Genomic DNA, 19,315 nt, shown 5'->3' with positions numbered 1-19,315 from the left:
AGAACCAATGTAAATTAGAGGAAAAGAAAATACTAAAGTTCAGCGCTTGACAAGACTTTTAATTTGATTAAACCCATGCAACAGTCTGAGTGGAAGAAGCACATCGCTGGATTTTGAATCCCGACAAAGCTTATTGACCGAGAATACGGAAGTACCAGGTTATCTTGTTAATTTATATAGTGGAAAGTGAAACAAAAAATATTTACAAATCCTTTGCTTTCACTTACGAAAGATTTAGTAAGAACTATGATGACATTCATAAAATGTTTCCGAAGAGCAACATTCTATATGAAAACATGATTTTACCAAAGTGTGCAAATGCCTAGGGAGAGTGTGGAAACCTTTATAAGGTTTCCTATATAACCAAAGAGAACATATGACTTTGGTATCAAGGAAGAATGCATGAGATCATCTAGTACCTGAGATTTTAAAGAAGGAATTTTCAGAAAAATTACAGTTTAATGTCTGAACTAACTCAGGAACAGGTGATGCAGCTGGGACAACAGTCTGAACTAATGAAAATCACCCAGTATGAAAGTAGGAAAGAAAACACTCCCATGGGGAAAGATAAGCAACATTTAAAAAAAAAAAAAAAAAACCCAAAGCCAAAGGGGCACTGAATTTTGCCTGATATCTGCCTGCAGATGCAACAAAGTAGACAACATGAGAGGTGAATGTCTTCACAGCCAGTGGAAGCATGTGCAGGAAATGGAAGAATAAAGGATGCTGGAGAAAATGTCTGTTGAAGTAAAGGTTGCAAGGTGGTTGCCCAACAATGTAATATGGTGCCTGTTTCCTGTGATCTGTGTTCAGGGACATTTGAACATAGCTGTTGGGGGGGGGGAAAAACCCAAAACCAGTCACTTATGCCTTAGAATCAATTTTGATTTTAAAGGGATGAACCCCAACCCCAAGTTGGAAGGCCCAAACTGGTTCTCATTAGCCCATGAGGGCAGATAAGGGGTCTGGGTCAACAGAAAGCTCTGTACTTACTACAGGGCAGAAGTGTTTGACAGCTTTTGTCTTCAATGGGGCCAACCCAGGTAACTTCCTAGACTCAATCACAGCCATTGAGATAGGATCAAAATACCTAGACAAAATACCTAGGGACAGTGTTGGCGAGAATTGGCCAACTTTAAAGTAGAACCATTGCAGATTCTTGTAGGAAAAAGAGTTCTGCATTATATACTCATAACCTGGAGGATGCCTATCCCAGTGCTTCCCAAAGGGAAGGAAGAAATGGCTGGGGTGGAGAAAAGTAGCAAAATAGTGTATCACTGAAGTACTTCTTAGGAAAAAATGGCTATGTCCATATCTGATAGGCCTAAAGTTGCTCAATGAAGCAGTTGTGGGAGAAAATTTTATTCTTTCCTTCATGAAGGGTAGTCTTCAAATTAACTAGTTCATCAATATTATTCTCTTTAGATGTAGTTAGTGGATTCTGGCAAGTTTTTCTGCACCTTGACAGTATCAAATTGCCAGCCCATTCAGCATCACAAGTGCACCTTAAATTTTTCAAAGGCAGAATAAGGTTCTGCCGTTCCTTGAGGGACTAGATGTTTATATGGGCACCATTTTAATTTAACTAAGTGCAAGTTTTGAAGGCAGTTGAGTCTATTGGGCTAAATAAAGTGTATATCACAACAAACCAAACTATAATTCTTGGGATATGTGATTAACACAGAGGGGTAAAGGCAGATCCTAAAAAGTCAAAGCCAGAGTTAAAATACCACCACATATAAATCTTTATGTGGTTTTTCAGTCTGATAACATTTTGGAGCAAATTCATTCCTAATCTGACCACAAAAGACCAACATTTTTATGAACAACTTAAAAATAGACTCTGTGGATTTGGAGACAAAGCACAGAAGCCCATTTTTCTGAATTAAAGAATCTACTGCCCACATTCCCTGGAGTGGCATTTCATTATGTTTCAAATCTATAGCTGTTTTAGCAGCTGCCAGCAGCTGTGGTCTGAGGGTGTGCTACCTAGGTTACATGGTGATGACTTCAGACAGACAAGATATACCCAAACGGAGCATGTTTGGTGAGCATATAGTAATACCTAGTTCTTATATAGCATTTTTCATCTATAGATCTGAAAGTGCTTTACAAAAGGGGAAAGTGCTATCCCTGTTTTACTGTTGGGGAAACTGAAGCTCAGAGGCGAGGTGATTTGACCAAGGTCTCCCAACTGCCAGTGGCAGAGCTGGAAAATAAAACCCAAGTCTACTGAGTCCCAGTCCAGTGTTCTAGTCTTAGGCCACACTGCCGTGTGAGAAGTTCACAAGGTCTTGCACACTTTCAAGCTTTTGACAGACAAGCAATGCATGTCATTAATGAAAAATAAAGACTTGGTTATGGTGCTCGTAGATGTCAGGGATTGCTCATGCATTTGAAATTAATGTATTGTAGACTATGCACCAGGGAAATACTACTAGAACTCTGACCCTTTTATGGAGGAGCCCAGTTGATCATTCAGATTCTTCAGAGGCTCAGGATAGTATAGAAGCCCACATGAGAGGCATTAGAACCCAGTAAACCAGCCACTAGTGCTGATACATTACCATTGTCCCTTTTACTGTTCAGAGGTCCCACAGGCAACCTGGAACTTCTTTGCAATGAAAGGGGAACTCTCTGAAGCTGAAGGTCTGATCACCTATGACAATTGAATTTGGTCCTTACAGGATGACATTGGTAAGGAAGTTTAATGAACCAGAGCCTTAAAATGCTGAGAGCGAGTCCGGACCTTGACGTGCTGGCCCAGCATAAAGCAGAACTTGAAACAGAAGGTGGAATCACATAGATCTTGAAAAATGACCAGAAAGAGACAGTTCAAAGAATCTCTTATTTCCTGAGAGGTCTCAGAAGAAAATAGCATCATGATGTACGTATCTGGTAGTCATTGGCTATTTTTTAGATTCTAGAATTTCTGGTTCTTAGTAGATCCGCAGGTCACACAGAAGCTACAAGTTATATTTTGGCATTCCGGAAGAGAGAATCTCTGACAGTCAGGGGGTTGTCTACACTCAAAACGCTTTAGTGTAGACACTATCTATGGTATACCAATGGGAAGGGTTCTTCATCAGCATAAGTATTCCATCTCCCCGAGAGGTGGAGTTCTCGGAAGAATTCTTTTGTCGACTTAGCACTGTCTACATTGGGGTTTAGGTCAATTTTACTGTGTTGCTCTTCACACCCGAGTGATATAGCTGGGTAGACCTAACTTTTTATCCACCATTTGCTTACTCTGAATTCCAAGCTTTCAGGATGCATTGTGATTTCAAGCATGTTACTTCCACCCAACCCCCACCCCATCCAAACCCAAGGGAATGGACTTGTGACGAGAGCAGTATAAATTATTAATAGAATTCTACAACAAAAAGCTTTCATTAACTGTGCAGAATTTTAGGCAACTGTTATATCAATTACCAGAGTAAGCCCAGCTCATATGTTTATGGGACAACAGATCAGAACAATCCTGCCAACTTTCGAAACCAACATTTATGCTAAGTGTTTCTGCTTAAAGCCGTGCTTCTCAAACTTACTTGATTGCGCCCCCCTTCTTTGTGTCTGGAGTAGTTTATGCCCTCTCCCCCACCACACAATTACATACAGCGATAAAGAAAAACCAACATGCGACTCTCACTAAATATGAAAAACAGCAAAGCATTGATTGAAACAGAGCCCATGATCCCTTGTAATAGAGCAAAAGCAAAATTGCCCTGGTGATCGATGCTTGCAATTAAATGTGCACACTGCGTCATAGCAAACAGGTTAAAGTACAGATGGCAACAACTTTGCATAATGCTATGCAAGTGTAACAGAAATCCACCCAAATGCACAGCGCCATCTCGAGTCCAATGAACAGCGTCCGCTGAGGACCTGATCTGGCTGGAGGCGTCAGCTTGGCTAGTTATTCATGATGGTGGGTAAAATGTGCACAGCAAGTTTTTTTCCTAAAGCTTCTCATGCCCCCCTCAGAATACCCTACATGCTCCTGCAGGGGGGCCTGCCCCCCATTTCGACAACCTTTGGCTTAAAGAATGAGGCTGATACACAAAACTCTTAAGAAGTCTCAGGCTTCAAATACTGGATTTCAGCCTGAAGCTTAGCCAAGCTAAAACCAGAAGACCAAAAACTGATAAAACGAGGTGAAGAAAAATACTGAACAATATTCATTGTTGCCAATGGACGTAGCTGTATCAGAGATCCTCCTACATGAATGAAATTGATAGATGCTCAGTATAAAGCGACAACATCTTGAGCTGGTTCCAAGTCTAGTTGAGTTGGCATATGACTAGTGCAGTGGTACTTGTGCCAGAGCTTTACTGTAAGGAGATAATCCTGTTGAGAAGAGTCCTAAACAAGTTGAATAGGAATTTGTTCCTTCTGAGATTCAATTATTTATATTAATCAACTGGACAAGACCTTCTCAAGCCAGAAGATTAGATCTGGGTGTGTGGTGAAACTTTATTACTGAGGGTATGTCTTCTTTGTGGAGTGAAGTCAATTTAATTTCAGTCGTCTTTCACCCACCGAACTTAAGAAGTTGGAGGAGCGTGATCACACCACACACATTCCGTCGGGGATTTGCGTCCCCACCAGCTGTGCTTGCATCAATAATCAAAGCAGTGCACCATGGGTAGCTATCCCTCAGTGCAGCTACCCGCAGTACCTTTTGGGAAGGTTGTCATCCTTCCATGATGCAAAGTCCTCTGTCCAAAACAAAACGACTAACTTTTTTTCGCACCATTTTTCCAAACCCGTCTCTGCCATGCGCATGCCATTGCTGGAGAGGCATAGAGCCCACTCAGCTGTGCACAATCATTGTGAGCATCACAAATACCTCATGACTTATCCTGCAGTGCTTTCAAGGCTGAGACAGGAGCTACAGCGCGGAAAATTGCGATGTTACTGAAGCCGCCCTGGTACAAGTCATAGACTGAAACCATTCCCGTTTGCTGCATGCTGTCACACACCATCTTCAGTCAGTGGAGTGCCGCTTCTGATCCTGGGAAACAAGCACTGGCTGGTGGGATTGCATCATTATGAAGGTGTGGGATGATGAGCAGTGGTTGCAGAACTTTTGTATGCAAAAGACCACTATCCTTGAACTTTGCACAGAGCTGTCCCCAGCCCTGAAGCGCATGAATACTCGCTTGAGACCTGCTGTGACAGTGGAGAAGTGAGTGGCCATCGCTCTGTGGAAGCTAGCAACCCCAGACTGCTACAGGTCAGTTGGGAATCAATTCAGAGTTGGTAAATCCACCGTGAGAGCTGCTGATATACAAGCGTGCAGGGCCATTAATAGACTTCTGCTAAGAAGGGTAGTGACTATGGGAAACGTGCAGGAGATAGTGGACGAGTTGGTTGCAGTGCGGTTCCCAAACTGTGGTGGTGTGATAGATGGCACGCATATCCCTATCTTAGCACCGGACCACCTTGCCACAGAGTACATAAACCGAAAGGGATGCTTTTCAATGGTGTTGCAGGCCCTTGTGGATCACAGGGGACATTTCACCGACATCAGTGTGGGGTGGTCTGGAAAGGTACATGACACACGCTTCTTTAGAAACTCAGGTCTGTTAAAAAAGATACAGGTAGGCACTTTCTTCCTTGATCAAAAAATAAATATTGGAGATGTTGAAATGCCAATAGTGATCCTGGGGGATCCTGCCTACCCTTTGTTCCTCTGACTAATGAAGCCCTATACCGGGTACCTGGACAGCAAGAAGGAGCGTTTCAATAAGAGGCTCAGCAAGTGCAGAACGGTGGTTGAATGTGCATTTTGGCCGCTGAAAGGCCCGATGGTGCAGTTTGCTCACTAGGTTAGACCTCAGTGAACGCAACATCCCAACTATTCTCTGTCTGCTGTGTGCTCCATAATGTGTGTGAAAGAACAGGGGAAAAGTTCCTGCTGGGTTGGGTCATGGCTGATAGGCTGGCTGCAAATTTTGAGCAGCCAGATATCAGTGCAACGCTGAACACCAACCACAGAGCGCTGCACCTCAGAAAAGTATTGAAAACCCATTTTTGCAATAACCGCAGTAATGTACATCTCTGTCACTGCTATCCTTTCCCATTCCCCACCCTCATACCATCATTTTCCTCCCCTCCTTCCCCCATCGACCATACCCAAACTCTCAATGAATACAGATTAATGTATTTTAAAGCAGTAAAGTTTTATTGGTGATCCATTACAGTGGGAGGAAAGGAAGATAATTTTACATTCTCATAAGGCTGTTAGGAGATCCAGAGTAAAGTGTGACTGTGCAAACAGCAAAGCACGTACATTCCCAGTTCTTAAAGGGCTGTTGCCTCTTTCTGCTCCCCTCCACCGGAGTGGATGGAGTGCTTACTGCATCCTGCTCAGCCTTCTCCTAGAGCCCTTGAGGGTGGAGGCTGGGAAACAACTTGTTGGTTGACCATTTTGGAGGGGCTGAAAAGGGAGTATGTCCTGCCGCTGCTCTTTCTGGAGCTCTACCAGACGTCTCAGCATCTTTCATAATATGCAACATCTCCTGCACGCACCTGCCCTGGGCTGATTTTCTGTTTTCCATGTCCATGTTTAGTTTTTCTGACAATGACATCCTCCAGGTTCTGAGCTCTGTGTCAGCAGCCGCCGTCGCGGCGTTCATTAGTTCATTGAACTAATGTCTTCCTGAGGTGTGATTTTTTTTTTTTTTTTTTTTTTTTCCTGGCCTTCTAATCTGGGAAAGGCAGTCTGCAGGAGTAGAGGCTGGAGTGAAGGTCAAGCTGTCCACTGTAAGGCAAGCAAAGCACAAAGTTTCCATTGTGAACTTATTCCATGATCAAAAAGCAATGTTACAATGTAAAAAGAACTCCCCTTCTTATTCACAAGGCAACGCCAGACCCGCATACCCATCTGTACATACTGCATGGGTTGGAGTAGTGTTCCAGCCATGGTAAGTAAGGGGGGCCCTTGCATCCATTATAGGGAAGTCTCTGTACCACTAAATTCCCCAATCCACACTTAACCAAGGAGCAGGATCATTAGGCTCTCCATTACCATCCCAAAAACCACTTTGGGAAGAGGTGGTCCAAAGGGATTGGAGGAGAGTGTAGGTGAAATGTCACTGGAGAAAACATAGGGGCTCTTGTTCCCAGACCCCTAACACCCAGGATAACAATGTCATGGCTAGGAATTGTCTCTGTTGGGGCCCAGGACACCTTTCATGGCAGGGGAATAACATGCAGTGATTATATTGATCAGGTACTGTAAACTTGCGCCATCTTCCCTAGGTGACCAGGTGTGATATTAGTCTTCTGAGGGTAACACAGGCAGAAAGAGAAGATTTGCTGCAAGCATCTAGGTACAGGCCTGGCCCTTATGCTGCTATGCTGGGTTCTGCAATGATGCCTGCTCATTTAATAGCATAGTAGTGGGGAAAAGAGTTCTACCATGGCAGAAGAAATAAGGCTGCTCTCCCCAAAAACCTTCTGCAAAGGATTGCAGAGTACCTACATGAAAGTTTCCTGGAGATATCCACTGAGCATTCTTGGAGCATCTCTGTGCACATAAATCATTTGTTCCGAGGGTAACCCTCTGCTTCAGTGGACTAACAGCCAGGAAGCCCATCCCCACAAGCACACAGACTCCTTTTTTTGCAGAAATAAGAAGCTGGATTGGGCCTGTAACTACAGAAATACCATTTGCGATACACACTCACCGGATGTGCCTTCTCTGGCATCTCGGTCAATCACACTGTCCTGCAGCTGGCTAGGCTGCTCTGGGGTAACAAACAGGTCCTGACTCTCAGGGAAAAAGGATACCTTGCTCACCTGCCCCGTTCTCCTGGTGCACAGAGTCTTCCTTATTCATCCTGGACTGGGATTTGATTAAGGTATCTATGCTGAGTGGGTGGTACAGTGGTGGGGTCACTGCCGAGAATGGCATGCAGCTCCTCATAAAAGCAGCATGTCTTTGGTGATGAGCCAGAATGACTCTTCGTCTCCCTAGTTTTCTGATAAGCCTGCCTCAGCTCTTTTATTTTAACATGGCACTACTGCACATCCCTTTTGTGGCCCTTCTCCACCATACCATGCGATATCGTCTCATAGATATCCAAATTTCTTTTGCTGGCTCGGAGCTGATCCAGAACAGACTCTTCACCCCACAGGCTGTTGAGATCCAAGACCTCAGGTTGACTCCATGCTGGAGCGTGTTTGGGGCATGTAGTTGCCGTGAGCAGTTCAGGTACAGAGCTCTTTCCATGTTGACCAAACAGGAAATGGGAATTCAAAATTTCCTGGGGCTTGAGGGGAAGGGCTGTTTACTGTGTACATGGCCGTGGTGCAGCAGAGTGTGAATGTCCAGAGCAGTCACAACAGAGCATTATGGGATACCTCCTGGAGGCCAATGACGTTGATTTACATTGCGCTCTGCCTACACTGACGCTCATTCGATCTATTCAATTGAACTTCAGCGGTACCCCACTTGCGGAGGTGGGTTTATTAAGTCAAATTTTACCACGATTTAGGTTGGCGGAACTGACATGCCTGTGGAGACGCATACTTTATGTGCAGAACAGCGAGAGTCCTGTGGCAGCTTAAAGACTAATACATTTATTTGGGCATAAGCTTTTGTGGGCAGAAACCCACTTTGTCGGATGCATACTTTATGTGGTCGACAGAAGCCGCATTCCGTCGACCTACATTCTCAGTGTAGACCAGACCTAAATATTTTTCTTAAAGATAGTTCACACATAGATAAATATAGTGTGGGGTAAAGATTAAGGGCATGTGTGTTACTTTTTTAAGTCTGTAGGAGGAAGCCAGACAGGAGGGCTGGGAAGGTTTTAGCCAGAAACTGCACTGAAGTAAAAAGTCTTTAGGGATAACACTGTTTTCCTTATTCTAATAAAGCTCTGTAATTAGTGTTAGAAGAAAGTGACATTTTTTGACCCTTTGGATCAACAGTCAATGTAATAATCTGACAACTAACATCATACTGTTATCTGTACAGTGACCAAGTTTTAATTTACTTGCACTTTTCTTTGCAACACATAGACAAATGACTAAGAAAATGTACAATTCCCCTATGTCCTGTGGGGTCAGTCCAGACAAAGTATTATGTCTCACTGGTAGATGTCTTACCTGTAGAAATAGCATACAGTTTTTTTGACATTTGTCCATTAAAACGAGGCTGGTTCTGTCTGTGTGGACACAACTGTGGCGTATAGGAGAGAGGTAACTTACCTGCATGCTAATTAGATTTCTACTGACCTCAGATTGGTTCAGATAATGCAACTGAAAAGCTGGGAATTGTCACTCAGTTCCCTCCCTCTTGTTTTTAAAATACTTTGACTTTGAAGTTTGTTTTATAGAAGGTAGCTGTAATAAGCAAGCATTTCTTATATACTTATTTTTTCACTGACAAAAATCGTCTCACAGGTAGCAAGATTTATGGGCTTCCTTTTTTTCCACTATACTTTGCCTTTCTGATTAATTTACTGTTCATGTTTTTAATTATTTGTACCAAGATCTGTGTACACAGTGTTACTACTTGGGAAGTTTCTGGAACTGGACTGGTAAACTGGAAACAGCCCTTATAAATGGGACGGACATAAAATTTGTTTGTGTGGGAGGGAGAAAAGAGAAAGCGGTTGCCTGTCATCCAGTCAGTAGATGGATATTTATCCAGTGTCTGGGAAGACCTACCAAAAATTATGAGTAATCAAACTAGCATGTAAGTAAACAATTGTTAATGCCTTGATTTGAGCTTGTTTGATGGCATTTCACTGTTCCTATAGGACTCCATAGTATCTTGTGTGTTCCTGCTGAAATGCTGAACTTTAAATAACATCACAGCACTGTGTGAACTTATTAACTCAATGAAAGCAATAGGTATGGTTAAGGAGGAAAGAAGATTACATTTGGATTTTTCTGGGTTTTTTTGTTTTTAATTTAAATCTGGTCCTTTGTTTACCTCTTATGCCTAAAATCTTTTTGTAGTTTCCTAGATGTGCAAAACTACTATGACCAAAAAAAGAACTCTGGTTTACTCTTTCACATCACTGTCCCTGCAGAAGGAGTTGCATGTCTAGGCATAGAGCCACTAACCATTGATAAGGTAGTTGGAGAGGGGTGTCCACATCCCTTGAGCTACACATTCTGAGCACTAAGGTTATAATTACCCCTCTCTAGCCTGAATTACTTTCTGGCCACCTAGTCGAATAGTCATAGAGCCAAGCTAACGATACATAGCAAAAATAACTATAAATAATGCACACATAATAGAGAGAGCTTTAGTCTAAACTCAAAAGATTTAGTTTAATTTTTGTTATTTTCCTACTATTTGTCAACTTTTTGCTATTTATGGGAGCACCGTAAGCTTTACTCAAAATGGTGGAGGTATTTCTCTAGTCCTGCAAAATTCCACAGTGCAGATAAGCGTGAAAAGTGCCTCTCTATATCTCAGAGAACAACATTCTGCCAACAGCTGTAATGCTTGCAAGTGTTCCCTAAGGTCCCAGAGCCTTAAGAAGGCTCAGGACTTTCTTTCCTAGTCTCTTCTTATTCCAAAAGGAAACTTTGTGGCCTGTGCCCTGTTCTTTGTGTCTGAATATTGAATAGATTACTTCTGTTTCTGGGCACCATAATCTCTGCTCTCAGCTCTCACAATGGATATGGTGAATTTGACCTTCAAAATGCCTACTTCCACATCTCCAAAAGGTTAAAGTACACGTACCTCAGGTTCATGGAAGGCAGCAACCACTACAAGACGAGGTACTAACTTTTGGGTTAGAAGCAGCCATGTGCTTGTTGCTCATTTCCATCATCAGGGCCTGCAGGTGGAGAGAGATCTCATGAGAGCTGAGATTAAAGTGGGGTATGCCCAGTAAGAGAATTGCTCTCTCTTCAGATCTCTTGGTCAGAAGAAGTGAAGATATGTTTACCTTGTTCACTGTTCTAAACTTCATAGGGGTCACGCAGGATTCTACTAGGGCTCTAGCTCGGTTGCTGTGAGACCTCTTCCAGTCAGTGGGCTTAGCCAGGCGCAGGATAGAAGTGAAATTTTAGTTGATACCTAGGCCTGATGGCAGCCTGCATCTTTAAGGGATGACTCTTGCAGGGATGGTTGAATCCGGTGGACCAGCCAAATAGTCAGTTTCGATGTGATAACCTTTTTTCTCCAGCAAGGATAGGTCTGTCTAGTACAGTGAATGTTTTGAAAAGGATATCTTTCTCTCAGCCTCCTGCTTAGTGCCCTATTGGACCAATGAATTAGAAAAAGGGATTATTTGCCAAAAAGTAACTCAAGTTCTGCAATATATTGCTTCCACAGGGCAGTGTTTAACTCTCCCTCCTTACCTCTCCTTAGTAGCTATCTGCAAATAAGCCTTCATGAAGCAGTCAGGAATAGAGAGACCTATAGGGGAGGCTTCTTTTTAATGCCATTGGTCTTGAAATGTTGGGCTCATGGATGGGCATGAAAACACTATAACTGCTAATTATTGTTCAAAAATGGTTCATTGGCTGTGTGGTTAGGTGTGTGAGACCTGCAGTGAGGCTCTGTGCATGTGCTAATTTGGAGAACAAGAGTTCCTACTGATAAATAACATCTTCTGAATAATTCTAAACCCGTTGTCTGGCTAGTCCCATATCCTGCCCCGACAGAGGCCAACAGCAGAAGTTTCAGATGCAAGAAACTCTTTACAAGGCAGTTATGGAATAACCTGCCCACAGGAAAGGTCCCTCCTAATCCCCATCATTTTGAGGTTGACATATACCATAGAGCATGAAGATTTATATTTTTTCCAGAACTTGTTCAGTTTTTTAATCCTTTATTGTTTAGAACTGTATGTTCTTATTCATATAACTGTCCAACCATTTTTTGACTATCAGCAAGCCCAAGGGAGAATGGTGGAAAAGACAGTTGAATTAAATCTATTTGCTCAGGAAAAATAGCTCTTTTAAGCCTGCAAATAAATCAGTTTTCTTCATTTTATAGTCGTTACAGTGAAGAAGGTGTGAGCTAGTTTTTGAGTACAGGTGCTCAATGACAGGCTTGCAAGGGTGCATTTTAATGTGACTGCTTGCTCAGAAGTTGAACTACATAAATTCTACAGGTGTAGGTGCTTGAAAAGGAAACTAGAACATAAGAGCTTTCAAGTGTCATTTGCTTCAGTAAATAGACAAGTTTAGGCTTTGTCTAGATTAGGCTTTTTCTCTCTTTAAAATTTCCCATTTTGCTAATGTTGGTTCAGTCCAACAGTGGTAGAGGGAGTGCCATTGTAGACGAGACACATTTAAATACGTTTTTGTGTAAATTGGCTGTGAGCAAGGTAACCTCCTGGAGACTTGACTACCCCAACACTTTTACTATGGTGAACTTGTATCAGGGAAAATGATTTGGGGATGGAGTTGGTGTACAAGTTAGAGTAGAAAGTGGCACATGTGGCATTTGCAGTTACTGGATGCTAATGTTCTGTTGTATTTGATAGCATGGTATAATATAATCCATTTATTCCTTTGAGTGCTTAATTCATTGAACACCTTTATGAATATCAATGTCTGCTTACATTTTCAGACATATAACCAAGTGCTTGAGTTAAAATGTCACTTGATCAAATGACTAGTTTAACAGAGTGACTGTACATATTTTAACTCCAGTATATCTAGTGATGCTTCTTCATGAATAAAGTCTACCCACGTTTTCTTTTCCAGATTTGTACTATGGTGGAGAAGCTTTCTCTGTAGAGCAGCCACAGTCTTTTACTTGTCCTTATTGTGGAAAAATGGGTTATACGGAAACATCTCTTCAAGAACATGTTACTTCCGAGCATGCAGAAACATCAACAGAAGTGGTAAGCAGAATCAGCATTGCTTTTGAATTATGGTGAAAACATGAGAAGTTAAAGCTCTTTAGTGGTTAGGATCTCTAATTTGATCCTAACATCATGGATCTAACTTCTTTTGTGCCCTCAGTTCTCTTGTTCCTGATGCTGACTGTCTTTTTTGGGGTGGGCTGTGGAGTTTTTGATATATATTATGGGACATTTAGAACCTGCCTCATACTAATTGTCCCAGTAGCACTCCTCCCAGCTCAGCCAAATCAACCCATTGACTATATCCTGTAGACTGGAGTAGCTGTATGGTTTTTCTTTTGTGCAACTGGGAGGTGGGCAAGGGTTTGCACTTGACTTGTATCGGCCTATTTTAAACTACTTTTTCTCTTTTTTCAGTGAATCTGTCATTTGTAGAAATACTACAAAAGTTATTGTTCAGTTAACACTTAATAAAAGTGGTTATCAGATGTGTTCTTCTGGCTGTTAAAACGGATGGCAGAATTAATATCATAGAACCATTGAAGTGAAGGATTGGAGGGTACCTCAGTAGGTCATCTAATCCAGTCCCCTGCACTCAAGGCAAGACTACGTCATAATTAGACCATTTCTGACAGGTGTTTGTCTATCTAACCTGTTCTTTAAAACCTCCCATGCTGGAGATTCCCTAGGCAGTTTATTCCAGTGTTTAACTACCCTGACAGTTAGGAAGTTTTTCCTAATGTCCAACCTAAACCGCCCTTGCTGCAATTTAAGCCTCCCTTCTCCTTGTAACAACCTTTTATGTACTTGAAAACTGTTGTCATGTCCCCTCTCAGTCTTCTCTTCTCCAGACTAAACAAACCCAATTTTTTCAATCTTCCTTCATAGATCATGTTTTCTAGATCTTTAATCATTTTGTTGGTCTTCTCTGTCTCCAGTTTGTCCACATCTTTCCTGAAATGTGGCACCCATAACTGGACATAATACTCCAGTTGAGGCCTAATCAGCATGGGGTAGAGTGGAAGAATTACTTCTTGTGTCTTACATTAGCAGGAGTGTTGGAAGCATCTCAGAATGTTTGCTTTTTTTGCAACGGTGTTACACTGTTGACTCATATTTAGCTTGTGATCCACTATGATCCCAAATCCCTTTTCACAGCACTCCTTCCTAGGCAGCATTTCCCATTTTGTACATGTGCAACCGATTGTTCCTTCCTAAGTGGAGTACTTTGCATTTCTCCTTCTTGAATTTCATCCTATTTACTTCAGAGCATTTCTCCAGTTTGTCCAGTTCATTTTGAATTTTAATCCTATCCTCCAAAACACTTGCAACCCCTTCCAGCTTAGTATTATATATTTGTGGACAAATACAGAATCATAGAATATTAGAGTTGGAAGGGACCTCAGGAGGTCATCTAGTCCAACCCCGTGCTCAAAGCAGGACTAACCTCAGCTAAATCATCCCAGCCAGGGCTTTGTCAAGCTGCAGCTTAAAAACCTCTAAGGATGGAGATTCCACCATCTCCCTAGGTAGCCCATTCCAGTGCTTCACCACCCTCCTAGTGAAAAACTTTTTCCTAATATCTAACCTAGACCACCTCCACTGCAACTTGAGACCATTGCTCCTTGTTCTGTCATCTACTACCATTGAGAACAACCTAGATCCAGCCTCCCTGGAACCCCCTTTCAGGTAGTTAAAGGCTACTATCAAATCCCCCCTCATTCTCTTTTGCAGACTAAGTAAACCTAGTTCCCTCAGTCTCTCCTCATAAGTCTTGTGCTCCAGCCCCCTAATCATTTTTGTTGCCCTCCGCTGGACTCTCTCCAACTTGTCCACATCCTTTTTGTAATGGGGGGCCCAAAACAGGACACAATACTCCAAATGAGGCCTCACCAGTACCGAGTATAGGGGAATAATCACTTCCCTCAATCTGCTAGCATTGCTCCTACTAATGCAACCCAATATGCTATTAGCCTTCTTGACAACCAGGGCACACTGCTGACTCATATCCAGCTTCTTATCCACTGTAACCCCCAGGTCCTTTTCTGCAGAACTGCTGCCTTGCTTGTCGGTCCCCAGTCTGTAACTGTGCATGGGATTCTTCCTCCCTAAATGGAGGACTCTGCACTTGTCCTTGTTGAACCTCCTCAGATTTTTTTTGGCCCAATCCTCCAATTTGTTTAGGTCCCTCTGTATCCTGTCCCTACCTTCCAGGATATTTACCACTCCCCCTAGCTTAGTGTCATCTGCAAACTTGCTGGGGGTGCAATCTACCCCATCCTGCAGATCATTAATAAAGATGTTGAACAAAACCGGCCCCAGGACCAACCCCTGGGGTACTCAGCTTGTTACCGGCTGCCAGTTAGACATAGAGCCATTGATCATTACCCGTTGAGCCCAATGATCTAGTCAGCTCTCTATCCATTTTATAGACCATTAATCCAACCCATATTTCTTTAACTTGCTGACTATGGGAGACTTTATCAGAAGCTTTGCTAAAGTCAAGGTATATCACGTCCACCACTTTCCTCACATCCACAAAGCCAGTCACTTCTTCATAGAAGGCAATCAGGTTGGTCAGGCATGACTTGCCCTTGGTGAATCCATGTTGACTGTTCCTGATCACCTTCCTCTTTTCCAAGTGCCTTAAAATGGATTCCTTGAAGACCTGCTTCATGATTTTTCCAGGGATTGAGGTGAGGCTGACCGGTCTGTAGTTCCCTGGATCCTCTTTCTTCCCTTTCTTGAAGATGGGCACTATAGTTGCCTTTGGGCACAATGTTTGCCTTTTTCCAATCATCAGGGACCTCCCCCAATTGCCACGAGCTTTCAAAAATAATAGCCAATGGCTCTGAAATTGCATCGGCTAACTCCCTCAGCTCCTTAGGATGCACTGCATCTGGCCCCATGGACTTGTGTAAGTCCAGTCTTTCTAAATAGTCCTGGACCTGTTCCTTCAGCACTGAGAGATGTTCACCTCCTCCCCACACTGTGCAGAAGTCTGGGAGCTGACCTTGTCTGTGAAGACAGGGGCAAAAAAGGCATTGAGTACCTCAGCTTTCTCCACATCCTCTGTCACTAGGTTGCCTCCCCCATTCTGTAAGGGGCCTACACTTTCCCTAATCTTCCTCTTTTTGGTAACATACCTGTAGAAACCCTTCTTGTTCCCTTTCACGTCCCTTGCTAGCTGCAATTCCAATTGCGTTTTGGCCTTCCTGATTTCATTCCTGCATGTTCGAGCAGTATTTTTATAATCCTCCCTAGTCATCTGACCAAGCTTCCACTTCTTGTAAGCGTCTTTTCTGTGTTTAAGCTCGCCAAAGACTTCTTTGTTAAGCCAAGCTGGGCACCTACCATATTTGCTATTATGGAGGAATTGATAACATCTTTCATTGAGTATTCCTGTTGCCATTTGTTTGTATGATGAATTATTACCCGGTGTCCTAGTAGGAACTGGGAGAGACCAGGTTAGCAGTAAGTAATATTCCCTTTGACAAAGCAGTATGGCACATTTTGGATTTCTAGCTCCAGAATCATCTAGAGCATTATCACAACATCCTTTCCCTTCTGAAAGGTCCAGGTATTAACTGAAAGGGCTATACTACCTAATGAGTGCTCTTAAATTAAGACTCTATGCAGAGAGATCGGAAAGTGCTTCATTCTGGCAAAGATAGGGTTAATAAGTAGTCACTGCACTGTTTAAACAAACAAACAAACAAGCGTGTAGCAGAGAGTCTCAAAGTCTGGGTCACCTGACTCAGGCTCATGCTATGGGGCTGAGAATAGCAGTGTAGAGGTTCCTGTGCAGGCAGGATCCCTGACTCTGAGACCCTCCCCCTTATTTGGTTTCAGAGCCTGGACATTAGCCCAAGCGGGAACATCTACACTCCTAATTTTAGGCCTGTAGTGTGAGCAAAAGTCAGTTGACCTGGGCTTTGAGCCTTGCTACTGGGGTTGTGTGGGTTTTTTTTTTTTTTTTTTTTTTTTGCGGTGTAGATGTGCCTAGTGTGGCCTTCCCATCAAGGAAGGGTAGCTGGATCCTGTTGAGGAACTTTGGATTTGACCATCACTTGTTCAGTGATCTATAAATTTAAAACAGTCTTATTGGTCCTCTCAGGTGGGTTTTGCTTTTTCTCTATCACTGATCACATGATTTCTTGGTGATTTCAATAATAGTAACTAGTTCACAGCAGCTAGGGGCTGATCTGTACTACAGAGTTAGGTTGACTTAACTACATCTCTCAGGACTGTGAATCTCCAGTGCATACACTGCTAGGTTGCTGGAAGAATTCTATGGTCAACCTACTACCACCTCTCAGAGAGATGGATTTACTACTAACCGCTGCAGCTGTGCTGGCATACTATTTCTAGTGTAAACACACCTTATGGTGTTCAACTGCACATTATACAATAGAATGCTGGATGAGCTATTTTGCTTCTGCTGTTTGTTGGCAAGTAATTGATAACAAAGTCTGTGTGGCTAGTTGTGGTGATTGCCTGTGGTGTTACCATTTCTGAAACTTTTTCTGAACAAGGGGAAAACCCCTCTTTACTACATCTAGGAAAGCTTGGATCTGTTCAAGAACAGTTTGCAGTCTGTCTTTGATGCCTTATAAATGCTTCATTCTTGACCTTTGTTGTGATGGTCTGAAACTAAAGACTATACATACACCTCAGCTATTTTAGGAACTGATGAACCCTAGATTTCTTTTATCTTAGTAAAATCCACAGCTCTTCACTACTTGATTTAAACAAAAATGCCCAGTAGACAGTTTCTGCAGCAGAATTCTAAACTATTCCAGGTAGCAATCAAACAGTTCAGGGAATCTTCCCAGAATGGGGCACCAGTTCCAGCTTTATATATGGATACTCTTTATGCTTCAGGAGCATGTGCCAATAGAGGGACATTCAGGGAATGTATTTATTGTTCAGTTTTATTGTTGTTTGCTGTTCGTTGATATAAAAAAATGAAGCTTGAAACAGATTACCTCAGATTTAATGTATGATAGAGAAATGACTCACATCATTTCAGATTTCCGCCTCTCTTTTGACTCCTTTATTTTATTTTCGTTCTTCACATTTCAAAGAAGAATATAACATTTGGCCTGTTGTGGATTTGAGAATTAGGAGCATGAGGGTGTTGATTCACGTTTGTTTAGACCTAGACAATGGTATCAAGTGCAGGTGGACATCACTTTCTTCTTCCGGATCGCAATAAAACCCCTGAATTTAGATGCCTTTATGTCACTGGAGTGGTAATGTAATTCTGATTCATGCCACTTGATGTCAGTGAAACTTTGCAGATTATAGAATACGGTGTGATTCTGAGTTTCTCCAATTGGGACATTTTGGTCTGCAGCTGTGTTTAAAAATATCTTTTTCATTTGCACTTGGGACAGAAGTTGATAGTACTGAGCACCTGCCACTCTGTTGATTTTGGTGGGAATTGTGGGTGCTCCACCTCTCTGAAAATGGAACCCTCATTTTTTATTTGTGGATCAGTCTCCAGTATTTTTGTACACATATCTTTATTCCTAGCTTATGGTGATAAAGGATATTTTTCATCCAGAGTGCTTTATCCATGGTATCTGTGTGCATTTGCATCATGTGTTAGTGAAGACTGGAATTTAGCATTGTTTATAAAGTCTCTTAATTGTAGGTACATATAAGACTGTTTCAATGTTGTTATGTTGCTGCAGTTAAGCAAAGAATATAAGGACATCACTGAGGAGAAAGTTGTTCTGGTTTATAATAGCTTTATGGGTCCATGTTTTGAAACAATTACTCTTGCTTAGGTACTGAAATTAAGCAAGTACTTACAACAGCAGTGGTAATCAAAATAGCCTTGTGATATATAAAATCTTTCTGACTTTCAGCCAGATTTGCATGGTTAGGGTTGTAACTGGATTGTTATTACTATACTTAGTAATTTTTGTTTTAGGCAGCAGGTTAAAGAACTCAGTTCAGCAGAATAAATCCGATCCTGTTTAAACATTTGCCATGTTAATGTGTCTGTTAGGCTACAATTGATGTTTTTGCCTTTCCTTATCATATGTAGTGATTGCATAGTTGGAAGCTTCCTGTTCAGAAGGGTGACATGTCCAATTTCCTTGGACATTTGTAATATTGTAATACCTGGTGGTATTACCACTCCATATTTAAACATAATATTGAGGCTGGCCAGAAAACAAAAGTTCTGTTTCATGAAAAATTTTGAGGGTTTCAGAATTTGTTTTCATTCCCGCGTGGAACAAAACCAACACCTTTCAAATTTTTTTGCAAAAAATCATGAGACCCATCCCCCACACTAGAATAGCCAGTAGTCCGAGTGCTCACCTGGGATGTGAGAGACTCAGGTTAAGTCCCCTTCTCTGCCTGATTGAGAGCAACGGATATGAACTTGGTTCTTCCACATCCCACGTGAGTGCTCCAAGCACCCATCTATTAGCTATTCTGGTTTCTTTCTTCCCAAAAATTCAATGCTGGATCTTCCCAATGACATGTTTTTCAAAATTGAAGCA

General features: G+C 42.2%; 1 protein-coding gene across 1 annotated transcript in view; it reads left to right on the top strand.

Annotated features, from left to right (window-relative positions):
* Nucleotides 1-19,315, top strand: part of KCMF1 (potassium channel modulatory factor 1) — a 72,854-nt gene that overhangs the window by 32,818 nt on the left and 20,721 nt on the right. The window contains exon 3 of the mRNA XM_067553431.1: nucleotides 12,694-12,833. Coding sequence (XP_067409532.1) covers nucleotides 12,694-12,833 — 140 coding nt within the window. The remainder of the gene's footprint in view (nucleotides 1-12,693; nucleotides 12,834-19,315) is intronic.

This window comes from Emydura macquarii, unplaced genomic scaffold, assembly GCF_026122565.2.
Source record: "Emydura macquarii macquarii isolate MOO-44397 ecotype Brisbane River unplaced genomic scaffold, CSIRO-AGI_Emac_v2 contig_1451, whole genome shotgun sequence".
Taxonomy (NCBI): domain Eukaryota; kingdom Metazoa; phylum Chordata; order Testudines; family Chelidae; genus Emydura; species Emydura macquarii.
Note: the sequence above shows the minus strand (reverse complement) of the source record. Positions and strands in the feature narration are given on the sequence as shown.